Source organism: Salvia splendens, chromosome 8 (assembly GCF_004379255.2).
Source record: "Salvia splendens isolate huo1 chromosome 8, SspV2, whole genome shotgun sequence".
Taxonomy (NCBI): Eukaryota; Viridiplantae; Streptophyta; class Magnoliopsida; order Lamiales; family Lamiaceae; genus Salvia; species Salvia splendens.
The window spans coordinates 27,419,670-27,433,325 of record NC_056039.1 but is presented as its reverse complement, the minus strand read 5'-3'; the positions used below and the strand labels follow the sequence as shown (position 1 = coordinate 27,433,325).

At 39.1% G+C, this 13,656-nt stretch overlaps 1 protein-coding gene across 1 annotated transcript; it reads right to left on the bottom strand.

Moving 5' to 3' along the window:
• LOC121746006 (zinc finger MYM-type protein 1-like) lies at positions 1 to 6,133 on the bottom strand. Its single transcript, XM_042139946.1, has 5 exons — positions 5,842 to 6,133; positions 5,713 to 5,783; positions 2,289 to 2,530; positions 537 to 1,677; positions 1 to 417 (listed from the first exon to the last, which is right to left on the bottom strand). Exons 1-5 carry the CDS (start codon positions 6,131 to 6,133, stop codon positions 1 to 3), a joined length of 2,163 nt encoding a protein of 720 aa, XP_041995880.1.
• Between the last annotated feature and the right edge of the window lie 7,523 nt (positions 6,134 to 13,656).

The following is a 13,656-nucleotide window of genomic DNA, read 5'->3' as shown; positions in this document are numbered from 1 at the left end:
CTAATTTATTTTTCTACGAGTCTTCATTTCCTCAAAGCGATGGGCTATATCATCATCAGAGACTTGTAGAAACATTTCTTTCTCAATGAAAGTCACCAAACAATCATTCGAAGGTTTATCACCAATTTTATTTCGCAACTTATTTTTCACAAACGTCATTCCAGAAAATACTCTCTCTACACTTGCAGTAGCAACCGGAAGAATCAAAATCAACTTGATAAGCAAAAAGACAAAGGGGTAAGCCACATCCCTATTTGTTTCAACAAACTTCATTGAAAGAGAACTAAGATCTTGCAAATTCTGAAAGTCATTATCTCTTCTCACATCCTCCATGAATATATCAAGTTGACAATCAAGAGGCCTCAAATCAATGCTTGAAAAATCAGAAGGATAAAATGTTGCAAGTTTGGGTACACACTTTCTTTGTCAAAAGAAGAGAAGCCATCTCTAGGACTGAAGCAAGCCATGCATCTGATCAACTCCATATTGACTTCATCAAATCGATTGTCAAATTCTTGACGTAATAAATCAATTACCTCTATAAACACATCAATGCGAAAATGATGACGATAGGAAACTTGTTGAACAAAACGCTTTGATCTTCTATGAGGCACATAACAAGCTTCCAAATCTGGAACAACAATGCCATGATTATTGCAAAATGAGATTACCTTGTTCAAGTGAATCTCCCATCCATCCTCCCTCGTTTTTTGTAGTTGACTTTTGGTTAAAGAGACAAGCCTCATAGCATTAATTATATCTTGATCCCTTCTTTGCAAAGCAAGACACAAATTGTTAGTGTACCCAAATATAGTAGTCATTAGTTGTGCCATAAAAACAAAGTCAAATGACTCCATTGAGTACAAAATGCCTTGAGCTTTGCACTTATCATCCGATTTAGAGCCATTCTTTCCAATAATCATAAGAACCTTAACAATTGTAGAAAATAGGTCCACGACATTTAAAAGAGTCTTGTAGTGAGAACTCCAACGAGTGTCCCTGGGCCTCTTCAAACCGAGTTCTTGATTTACCCCTGACCCTGTTTCAAGCTCGTCAATTTCCAAGGCTTGAGCAAGTTTTCGTGCTTGAATTTCACGAATCAATTCTCGTCTCTGGCAAGAAACTCCTACAACATTTAATAAATTTGCAATCGTATCAAAAAGCCAAGCACATTCATCGTTCTTTTTTGCAATGGCTACAAGAGTCAGTTGAAGTTGGTGGGCGAAGCAGTGGACGTAGTAAGCACTTGGAGTATCTTCCATAATCAAAGTCTTCAATCCATGTATTTCACCCTTCATGTTACTAGCCCCATCATATCCTTGTCCTTGAATCTTAGATGGGCTAAATGAATGTTCAATAAGCAATGATATGATTGCACTTCTAAGAGATAAAGCTGTGGTATCACCAACATGAGCAAGACCAATGAATCTTTCCGCTACCTGTCCCATTTTTCTTTGAACATAGCGTAGGCAAAGAGATAATTGTTCCTTTTGTGACACATCACTTGATTCGTCCGCTAATATATCAAAATAGTCAACACCAAGTTCTTCCACAATTTGCTTAGTTGTTTCTTTAGCACAACAATTGATAATATCCTTTTGAATAGTTGGAGATATCAATTGACAATTTCCAGGAGCATTTTCCAAAGTCACTTTTGAAACAACTTCATTATGTGTCCTTAACCATTTCAAAAGTTCAAGAAAATTTCCTCTGTTAAGGGATTCACTATTTCCTCTATGTCCACGAAAGCCCAAACCTTGCCGCAGTAGATATAACGCAAACATGAAATTGAAGCCTTCAAGCGAATGTCATATTCTTTTATGGCCACCTCGGTGGCATTATCAAGAGAAACAAGAATAGACTTTTTTTGCCATCTCTTAAGTTCACATATTTCTCATAAGCAAGATTGTGAGCACTTTTTACTCCACCAATATGCTTCGTAAATCTGTCCGGCTTATTCCACGACTTAAATTCTTTGTTCACAAGTGCATCTCCCCCGCAATAAGTCCAACTTCATTCTTAAACAAGTAGCAAACAAAACAAAATGCAGCATCTTCTGTTATGCTATATTCAAGCCAATCCCATGTATCGAACCAATAAGGCATAAATCGACGTCCTCCAATTTTTTCCTAGGAAAGTTGTGAGATCTTGGTTGACAAGGCTTTTTAAGAATATATGCTCTCCTAACTGCATCTCGCTCATTTGGAGGATATTTTATTATACTATCTCTTTTTGCAGGATCATGATTAAGTTTTTCAACATCGTAAATCAATTCTTTTTCCATTTACGGGACACTTCGAGTCGGAGATACACTAGCATTTGAAGGAGTCACGGTAACATTTGAAGGAGTCGGAGACACACTAACATTTGAAGGAGTCACGGTAACATTGGGAGGAGCCAGAGACGCACTAGCATTTGAAGGAGACATATTATCATTTGGAGCCGAAGAACTTGAACTATCATGAGATTTCATTCTTTTGAACATATTTCGAAGATCAGATTGTTTCTTCATTCTTTTTAATCCTACTTTCTGCAAAAATATTAAAAATATACAAACTTATATCTAGCTAGAAATGGTATTTTGCAGCTTATAGATAACTCAAACTATATAAAAGTATAAAACTCATGCTTTCTCAATTCCCAACTACAAGTTTACGGCTACAACTATAACTAGAATGATAAATTTAATAAATATTAAATTAAAGTTTTAACAACATAGCAGATTAGCAGCACTGCAATAAAGCTTTTAATACTCATAGAAATCAAGAAACAAACCTGGAGGCTCTGAGGCCGGATGGCTGGATTGAATGTTCTGCAGTTGACGGAGCGCCGAGCACGACTCTGCTCCTGCAGGCTGCTGATCACCGGATGGGAAGGGAAGGTGGAGGATTGCGGACTAGAGACTTGGTCTGGCAATTGATGGAATGAGGTTTTTTTTATAGATTTTAATTAGGGTTTAATTTTTTAATTTAAATTTTATCTCAAACCTTATATTCTGATTTATTTCCTTAGATTTAGATGAATCTTCCTTCAATATTCATAGCTATCTTTTGGAAAATTTTGTAAAATACATTACTAATAAATTATATATATAATACAAGTAGTAAAAAAAATATTTGGGGGTACCATCGTCCCCCCTTGTCCTGAATTCCCACCACCACTGCACACAGGGTAATGTCGACCGTAAGGAATGCTCTATCACTAGATTCACTACTATGGCTCTGCTTGGTATAACTGAATAAAATGAGAGAATGGAATGGTATATTTTTCATTTAGGAATCATCATTCTATTTTTTATGGGAATATCTATTCCTTTCATTTAGTCCATAAATTGCTATTCCATTCTATTTTCCTTTTTTCTTATTTTAAATTTAACAAATTATAATACTAATATACTCCTTCTGTCATAGCCTAAGTGACACGTTTCTTTTGTGCATGTGTTTTGAAAAAAATGATAAATAAATAGTTAAAATGCAGAGAAAGTAAAGTAAGAGAGAGAATAGTGTAGAAGAGAGTCTCTTCTACATTAATATTGTACATTGGGCCAACATTAAGAAGATAATTTACTTTAAACAATACACCCGCCGTCCATAAAATGTTGTCCAAGTTTGACTTGGCATGGGTTTTAAGAAATGTAAAAAAAAGTGAGTTGAAAATGTTAGTGGAATGAGGGTCCCACATTTATATATTAGTTTTATAATAGAATGTGAGTGTAAAGAGTTAGTGGAAAGTGGAGACCATTTACCAAAAATAGAATAAAAGCAAAGTTGACAACATTTCACGGACTGACCAAAATGGAAAAACTGAACATAACACATACAATGATTACTACTAATTTCAGTAAGGCATGTATATAGGGGCAGAGCTAGAAATTTGTAGGATGAAGAGCAAATTTACATATATAGAAATTTTAAGAATTTGAGGAGCATTTGGTGAGATATTAAAAGAAATACTCCTTCCATATTACTTGCACTTTTCATTTTAGGCCGTAAATTTGGGGTTGATTGTTTAGTGTAATTAAATTAGAATTTGAAGTGTAACAAGACATCACTTAATAAAGGAGCTCTTAACTTAATATATTAATTAAATACATTAATTCTAACTTCAACTAGAAATAGTGTAAGTAGTTTGTGACGAGGCGAAATGCAACAATGCAAGTAACATGGGACGGATACTAAATTTTAAAATATGTACACCATATATATGGGGTGGAAAATATGAGGTGAGGCATGGAATTGCCCGTCTCTACCTTCATTTAGATCCGTCCATGCATGTATAAGAACGGTTCGAAATTGCGAGTTCTCCATATTTGTTATAGGATTATAAGGGGCAGTTTCAATTGACTAGATAACTCATCTATGTTAAAGTTATATGACAAAAAATATCTAAAATATTATGTTCTTGTTATGTTTTGTTTATTTATCTTTCCTATTAAACACATAATAAGTCTATAATTGGCCATGTCCAAACTACGAATCAAAATTAACTTTTTATCGATAACAAATTTACAATATACAATTAAATTCTTTAACGTTATCAAAATCAATGTCTTTCATACACACATCCCTCTCCACAGATCAAACGTAGGTTAGGTATTTCACTACATATCCAATACGTTTGGGGTTAACATATCAATTTTAATAAATCTATTTTAGACTTTCGTTTTAAATGGTCATCTTTTGGACGCTGGAAAGATTAATCAAAATCAAATTTGTAGGGATCAAACTTAGATCGGATTCACTAATTACCAAGACCTCTTTGTTCTTTATAAGGGAGCTCAGTCAAACTCCAACCAAGCGACTGATATTACAAGGAATTGAATATCGAAATACAGAATATGAGTCTAACTATTACACAAGATAAGAATCCAGTTCAAGCTCCAGTGGCTTCCACCTGTACACTCAACAACCGAGTCAGTAACACAAGAAACCGATCCTCACGGATCTAACAAGGTTACACAAGTAAACACAACAGAACACAGAGCAAACACACTGAAACACAATGCTTCGGCTCAGACACTCGCCGATAGCACCAGCCTATTCTCAAGAACACAGATCCAAGGGAGCACAACTGAATCCTTGGGTGATTAACCTCACACTCCAGATTCCAGCACCAACAGGCTCCACAACACCAGATCTATCACCTCTGAGAACGATCTCACCAGAAAAACCTCACACATGAAACCCTAATTCGCCCAACACTTCAGCAACCGAAGTGGTTGCCTCCTCAGTTACTATAGCTAGATCCTTTGCACTTTCAACCGTGCAAGATCACCAAAAGAACCAACGGAAAGCCGTCGGAGAAGAAAGCAGAAGGAGAGAGCGAGAGAGAGCGAGAGAGAGCGAGAGCAAGAGAAGTGAGAGAGAGTGTATGTAAAAGAGTGAATGAAACTGAAGGGTCTAACCTCTCACATAACAAGCACACATCGCCATCCAACGGCTTAGAGCCTTGATCCGGGTGAGAGTACACATGGCGGCATCTGGAGTATGAGGAGTAAGTATTGGGCCAAGCCCAATTCAATCATCACATGGGCCAAGGAAATAGACAAGCCCAAATGAAGGTCCACCAATTATTCAACATACTCCACCTTGGACTTCATTTTGAGAAACCAGCAAGTGCTACAAGCTAAAGTGAAACTCATCACAGCCAATAAGGCAATCCCCCTCAGCCTCAAAGAACACAACCAAGGTTCACTGGCCTTTAGGGAATCACCATGCTGCCTCCAGACACCAGAGGGATTAAACTCATTAGTCTAGGAGGACTTCCTGCCTCTAGCCATATACCTGCTTTACCAATGCAAGTAAATGACTGAGGACTTTATCCCCGGGACATGCATCTAACCTAAATCAAAATGCAAAAACCTTATGCAGAAAAGAAGTTTCTCAACAGGTAAGCTTTTTGTCCCCATATCAGCAGGGTTTTTATCAGTGTGAACCTTTTGAAGAAATACTTCACCTTTTTCTACAATGTCTCTAATGTAATGAAATCTAACATCAATGTGTTTTGTCCTATCATGAAAAACAGAGTTTTTACATAACTGAATTGCAGACTGAGAATCAGAGAACACAATAGGAGATAACTTCACAAACTTAAGTTCAGAGAGTACTCCCTTCAACCAGATTGCCTCTTTCATTGCTTCTGTGATAGCAATATATTCTGACTCAGTAGTGGAAAGAGCCACTATATGCTGCAACTGAGACTTCCAACTAACACAAGACTTGCAGACAGTAACACATAGGAGGTAGTTGACTTCCTCTTATCCCTGTCATTGGCATAGTTAGAGTCCACAAAACCAGTTAAAGTAACACCTTCATCACATTTAGAATAACACATGCCATATTTAGCAGTCTGTTTCAGATATCTCAGAAGCCACTTTAAGGCTTCCCAGTGCACAGGACCAGGGTTAGACATGTACCTACTTAGGCATGACACAACATAGGCAATGTCAGGCCGAGTGCTTACCATTAAGTACATCACTGAGCCAATCGCATTAGCATAGGGAACCTTCTTCATAGCATCAATATCAGATTTAGTTTGAGGGCATTGATCTTTACTCAACACAAAATGGGCAGCCAAGGGAACTGAAGTAGGTTTTGCATCAAACATGTTAAATTTTTTAAGCACTTTGCACACATAGGGTTCTTGATGCAGCACAAGGGTAGAACACTTTCTATCTCTGAAAATATTTATCCCTAAGATTTTCTGAGCATCACCTAAGTCTTTCATGTCAAAGTTTTCACTTAAAGCAGACTGCATAGATTTGATAGTCTTCAAACAGGGTCCCATAATGAGCATGTCATCAACATAGAGCAACAAGAACACAGGCACAGGAGACTCAAGATTCTTAAAATACAAGCATGCATCAAAAGTACTTCTTACAAAGCCTAACTTATGCATGCAATTATTAAACTTGATATTCCACTGCTTAGGGGATTGTTTCAAGCCATACAAGGCCTTTTTTAGCAAACACACATGATTGGGGAGCTTGGGATCAACAAAGCCTTCAGGCTACTTCATATAGATAGGTTTATCTAAATCACCATGCAAGAAAGTAGTTTTAACATCCATCTGTTTTAACTCCCAATTAAAGTGAGCACACAAGGCAAGCATCAATCTGACAGTAGTAAATTTAACAACAGGAGCAAAGATTTTAGTGTAATCTACCCCCTCTTGTTGAGTAAACCCTTTTGCAACTAGTCTGGCCTTGTACCTAAGACCCTCCACCTCATTTTTTAGCTTATATAACCACCTGCAATCAACCACAGATGCACCAGGAGGCAAAGGAACAAGAATCCAGGTAAAATTGACTCTAAGAGAATGCATCTCCTCTAACATTGCCTCATGCCAATTATTCCAGAACTTAGACTTTGTAGCTTGCTTATAAGACTGGGGTTCATCCCCATCAGATTCAAACATATTAAAAGCCAAGTTAATGAGAGCAACCAAGCCAACAAATCTAACAGGTTTGTGAACATTAAGCCTTCTAGTCCTATCTCTAGCCAACACTTAATTGCTCAAGTCAGTATTATCAATAGCATTTTGAACACCAGCAGGACTATGCAACACATTCTGAGCAGGAGAGTTCTGCCTAATAGGGCTAGCATGCACATCATTGTCATTCACATTTTGGGGCACATTATCAATTAACTCTCCTTCATGGGGTGTGTCATCAGATGTAAGAGCTGGATAAGTATGCCAGAAAGGCTGATCCACCTCACTTGGAGCATCATCTTGATTTTCCACATCAATGAGTGGTATTGAGGACTCTTCCTCCATAAGAGGTTCACTGTCCTCAGGTGGTAGAGATGAGTCAGAGGTCAATTTCAAGCAAGGGAATTCAGTCTCATTAAAGACAACATCCCTGCTTATAATGACCTTGAACCCTGGTTCATCTCTCAGCCAGACTCTATAACCCTTAACACCCTCAGGATATCCAAGATAAACACCTTTCCTAGATCTAGGCTCAAGTTTATAAGACTTAGTATGCACAAAAGCAGTACAGCCAAACACCCTTAGGTGAGAAAGAGATAAGTTTTTTCCAGTAAACACATGCTCAGGACACTGACCATTTAGAGGCACAGAAGGGGATCTATTAATCAGATAAGTAGAAGTTAATAAAGCTTCACCCCAAAACTTTTTTGACAAACCAGATTTTGCAAGCATGCATCTCACTTTTTCAAGCAAAGTTCTATTCATCCTTTCAGCCACTCCATTTTGTTGGGGTGTGTAAGGAACAGTTTTATGTCTTTTAATACCATGAGCAGCACACAAGTCATCAATCTGTTTATTGCAGAACTCAAGGCCATTGTCAGTTCTGATAGCCTTAATCTTCTTACATGTCTGAGTTTCTATCAACATTTTCCAGGTTTTTAATCTCTCAAAGACATCATACTTATGTTTCATGAGAAAGCACCAAACCTTCCTAGAGTAATCATCAATGATAGATAGAAAATAAACAGAACCAGAGTGAGAAGATACAGAGGCAGGACCCCACACATCCATATGCAAGTACTCAAGAACACATTTGCTCACATTAAAAGGCACAGGAGAAGGAAAAGAAACCCTGTGTTGTTTACCCAGCACACAGGTGTCACAAAAAGGCAGGCTGCCTTGCACATCAGAATCAGTCAACATAGCATGTTTTTTCAGTATATTCAAGCCTTTTTCACTCATGTGTCCTAGTCTCTCATGCCACAGCATAGTTTTATCACTCTTAATCACATTGGCATAAGCATTTTCACATGATAGAGGCACAGCATTACAAACATACAAGCCACACTTCTTTTTGGCCTTGAAAAGACACATAGATCCTCTGCAAATTTTCATGCATCCATCCCCCCATTTTCCCCCCATGCCAGCAGCTTCTAAAGCAGTGCAAGACATCAGATTGTAGCATAAATCAGGAACATATCTCACATTTTTCAGGCAGAGCACAAAACCATTGTCAAATTTTAAACATACTGTGCCAATTCCATGGATTTCACATTTCTTGTCATCAGCCATTGACACATAGGTATTAATAACAGGTTTTAGCTCAGAGAACACCTCCTTAAAAGGACTAACATGATATGTACATCCTGAGTCACAAAGCCAATCATTTGAAGTAAAGGGGCACACAGGAGAGGCATTAATATACATCAGATCTTGCACCATGAAAACACATTCATTATCAGCATCATGTTTGACCACATTGACAAGATTTTCAAGCTGAGTGTCATTATTAGGGGTTTTCTTCTTTTTAGGCTTAGTGCACTCCTTTTTATAGTGCCCTACTTCCCCACAATTGAAACACTTTCTAAAAGATTTAGGATCCCTGCTATTGGACCTAGATCTATGCTTTTTCTTTGAATTTGAGTTGGAACCTGATCCATAATTAGAGTCTTTGCCCCCTCTAGTTTGATATCTTCCTCTTACATTTAGAGCCCTATTAAAAGCACTCTTATCAGCAGCTCTTTCCCTTAATTCCAATTCTTTAGATTTTAAGGAGCTTACAATTAAATCCAGAGGAGCAGAATCCCTGCCATACTTAATGGCAGCTTTAACATCACTATAAGAGTCAGGTATGGCATTCATTAGAGCTATACTTGTGTATTCATCTATGGTTTTATCACCAGACCTTTTAATGTCTTGCACAAGCTTCTGAAATCTATCAATATTGTCATCAATGTCTTTAGATAAGTCAAGCTTAAATTTGAACAATTTTTCAAGCAGGTACATTCTAGAAGACATAGAAGTGAGGTCAGAAACACAAAGCACCACAGAGCATCACCAAACAACAGCAGAAGCAACAACAGAACACAAGAAAGCAGAAAAGTCCTAAGTTCTTGCCAAGAACCAACTACCAGCAACAAATATCCCAAGCCTATAAATGGCACTACAACAGAAAAGAAATACCAGCAGGTTTCAGCCAATTTACCAGAGTGAATCCCCTCTCGAAGGAGGATTCCACTTGCCCACCTCCTTATGCGACTTGGCGTGCCGATCTAGTCCCCCCGTGGCTCTGATACCACTGTAGGGATCAGACTTAGATCGGATTCACTAATTACCAAGACCTCTTTATTCTTTATAAGGGAGCTCAGTCAAACTCCAACCAAACGACTGATATTACAAGGAATTGAATATCGAAATACAGAATAGGAGTCTAACTATTACACAAGATAAGAATCCAGTTCAAGCTCCAGTGTCTTCCACCTGTACACTCAACAACCGAGTCAGTAACACAAGAAACCGATCCTCACGGATCTAACAAGGTTACACAAGTAAACACAACAGAACACAAAGCAAACACACTGAAATACAATGCTTCGGCTCAGACACTCGCCGATAGCACCAGCCTATTCTCAAGAACACAGATCCAAGGGAGCACAACTGAATCCTTGGGTGATTAACCTCACACTCCAGATTCCAGCACCAATAGGCTCCACAACACCAGATCTATCACCTCTGAGAACGATCTCACCAGAAAAACCTCACACATGAAACCCTAATTCGCCCAACACTTCAGCAACCGAAGTGGTTGCCTCCTCAGTTACTGTAGCTAGATCCTTTGCACTTTCAACCGTGCAAGATCACCAAAAGAACCAACGGAAAGCCGTCGGAGAAGAAAGCAGAAGGAGAGAGCGAGAGAGAGCGAGAGCAAGAGAAGTGAGAGAGAGTGTATGTAAAAGAGTGAATGAAACTGAAGGGTCTAACCTCTCACATAACAAGCACACATCGCCATCCAACGGCTTAGAGCCTTGATCCGGGTGAGAGTACACATGGCGGCATCTGGAGTATGAGGAGTAAGTATTGGGCCAAGCCCAATTCAATCATCACATGGGCCAAGGAAATAGACAAGCCCAAATGAAGGTCCACCAATTATTCAACAAAATTTAACACCCCCCAATTCAGAAAAAAAGGAGATCAAATTTAATAACAGAAAACTACATAAAAAGATCAAATTAAATTAAAAAAACAACAAGATCAAATTTTATAAAAAAAAAGTACCCAATTAGGAACTACCCAAAAAGTACCCAATTAGGAACTATCCCCTCCATCCCTAAATAATATGCACTTTGAGCTCGGCACGAGTTCAATGCAAAATTGGAAAAGTAAGAGAGAGGTAGAGAGAGAAAAAAATTAAAGTATTGTTAGTGGAGAATGTGTCCAACTTTATTAGAGTAAAAATATTTTCCAAAATTGAAAAGTGCATATTCTTGTGGTACAGACAAAAAAGAAAGATTGCATATTCTTGTGGGACGGAGGGAGTATATACCTATTTTGATTAGCTTACAACTTTTAATTAAATAATTCCAAATGAAGTGATAATTATAAGTTTATAACCGGTTTCTTAGCTCAAATTCTCTACGCAAAAGCTGCCTTATCGGTGTACTCCTATATAAGAAACTAAAAATTGGAAGATATAGTATAATTATATTCTCAAAATTTTCTTGTATTGAACTTGAATTAAATTTGAGCATGTTATATGTATGAATTGCGTTCCGTCTTCAACAATCTAGCCTAGCAAATTGGACCACGAAATAAATTAAAAGAAGGAAAGAGTCTTTGTCATAATATCTAACAATTTAGCTAAATAATTCCTAACATCATTTATTTCCGCAACTTTAATCTAATTAGGCAACATTTATTGGTTTTTAGGATTTTGTTGGGGTTATGAATTGATATGATTAATTAGAAGTTACGTTGATTGTTTTATTAAAATACCCATCTGACGGTGTACAATTATTATGATGGTAATTAAAACTAAAAATAGGAGCACAAGCGTACGTTTATATGTGTCCTTTTATCACAAATATAAAACACCTCAAATTATTAAATTTGTCATAATTTTCAGTTTAAATTATTTTTTAATATGTCACGTATTAAATTAAAGGTAATATAATAGTATTACTGTGATAAACAAGTTGTATCATAGTGGTAGATAATGTTGGAAACTGATATCGTGGAGATTACAAATTCACCCTTTTACATTTTAAAATCTAATATAGATCTACAATTTTAAAATAAAACTATCATAACTCATAATTGAATCGTATGCTACTAGTATTATTTTAATTAAGTTGTTTTCGAAACACACCACTATAGTCTATATGAATAGCAAAATGGTGTTTTATGGTTTCGATGGATGTATTGTCATGGAATATCCTATTTGGAGCTTAGAGCATCTGTAACGCAAGGGGCCGGGCAGCATCTCGCGAGTCCCGGCCCGTCCCGAGCGTTGCACGGAGGAGAGTCACGGCCCAGGCCCGTCCCGGGGCCGCATTCCCGGCCTGTCGCGCGTCCCGCGTCCCGGCCTGGGACGGCGTTGCACGGTGACGGGCAGCAACTGTAGAGTCCCGGCCCAGCGTTACACGCTCCTCGGGCCGGGCCGCAACCAATTTTTTTTTTTTTTTTAAATTCGAAAATTTTTTCTATAAATACTACTCCATTTTCATACACATTCAACTTCAAATCTCTTCCTAGAATTCGAAAAAATGCCTCCACGTCAAAGAATATTCGAAGATCAAATGTCCCGGTCGTTAGCAGAGGCGCTACCGGCAATCCAAGAAGAAATCAACAACGAAGTTGAACGCTACCAAGCTGTTATTCAAGCTTGGAACGAACAACAAACCCGGGTACCACATACCCGGATGTATATTCACCGAGACCGTGAGCAAGCTGCCTTGCGGCTTTTCACGGATTATTTCTCTAGAGATCCGCGATGGAGTGATCAGATGTTCCGTCGCCGGTTCCGGATGCGGAGGCCGTTGTTCCTACGCATTGTCAACGCAGTTGTAGCTCGTGACCCGTATTTCTGCCAAACTACCGATGCTGTGGGCCGGGAAAGTATATCGACGTTGCAGAAATGCACGTCTGCCATTCGTCAACTCGCTTACGGAACTACATCAGATATGTTCGATGAGTATCTCCATGTAAGCGAGCCTACTGGCCGGGAGTCCCTCGCTAGATTCTGTCGGGCAGTCGTCGAAGCATTCAAGGATACGTACTTGCGAAAGCCAACGACCGACGACGTTAGGAAGTTGGTCGACATGCACGAGCGGGCCCACGGCTTCCCGGGGATGCTTGGAAGCATCGACTGTATGCACTGGCAGTGGAAGAATTGTCCAACGGCTTGGAGAGGACAATACACTAGCGGGCACAAGGGCACACATCCCACGATTGTGTTGGATGCCGTTGCCGATTGCAGATTGTGGATCTGGCATGCCTACTTTGGTGTCGCGGGGTCCAACAACGACCTCAATGTGTTGAACGAGTCTCCATTGTTCAACGACTTGTGTGCTGGGCGAGCACCGAACGTAGAGTTCACGGCCAACCACCGTCGGTATAGTATGGGGTACTATCTGGCAGACGGGATCTACCCTCGATGGCTTGTGTTCGTGAAGACTATAACAGCTCCGACAACCGATCGGAGGGCAATGTTTGCCCAAAGGCAAGAGGCGGCTCGGAAAGATGTCGAGCGTGCATTCGGAGTCCTCCAAGTGCGGTGGGCTATCGTGAAGGGAGCGGCCCGTGGTTGGCAGCGGTCAAACATCGCCGACACAATGTATGCATGTATCATAATGCATAACATGATCGTTGAGGACGAGCAAGATAACGTCACTTTGTGGAGCGACGATCCGCTCGCCAGCACCGGGAGCAACTACGTTGTCACCGAGC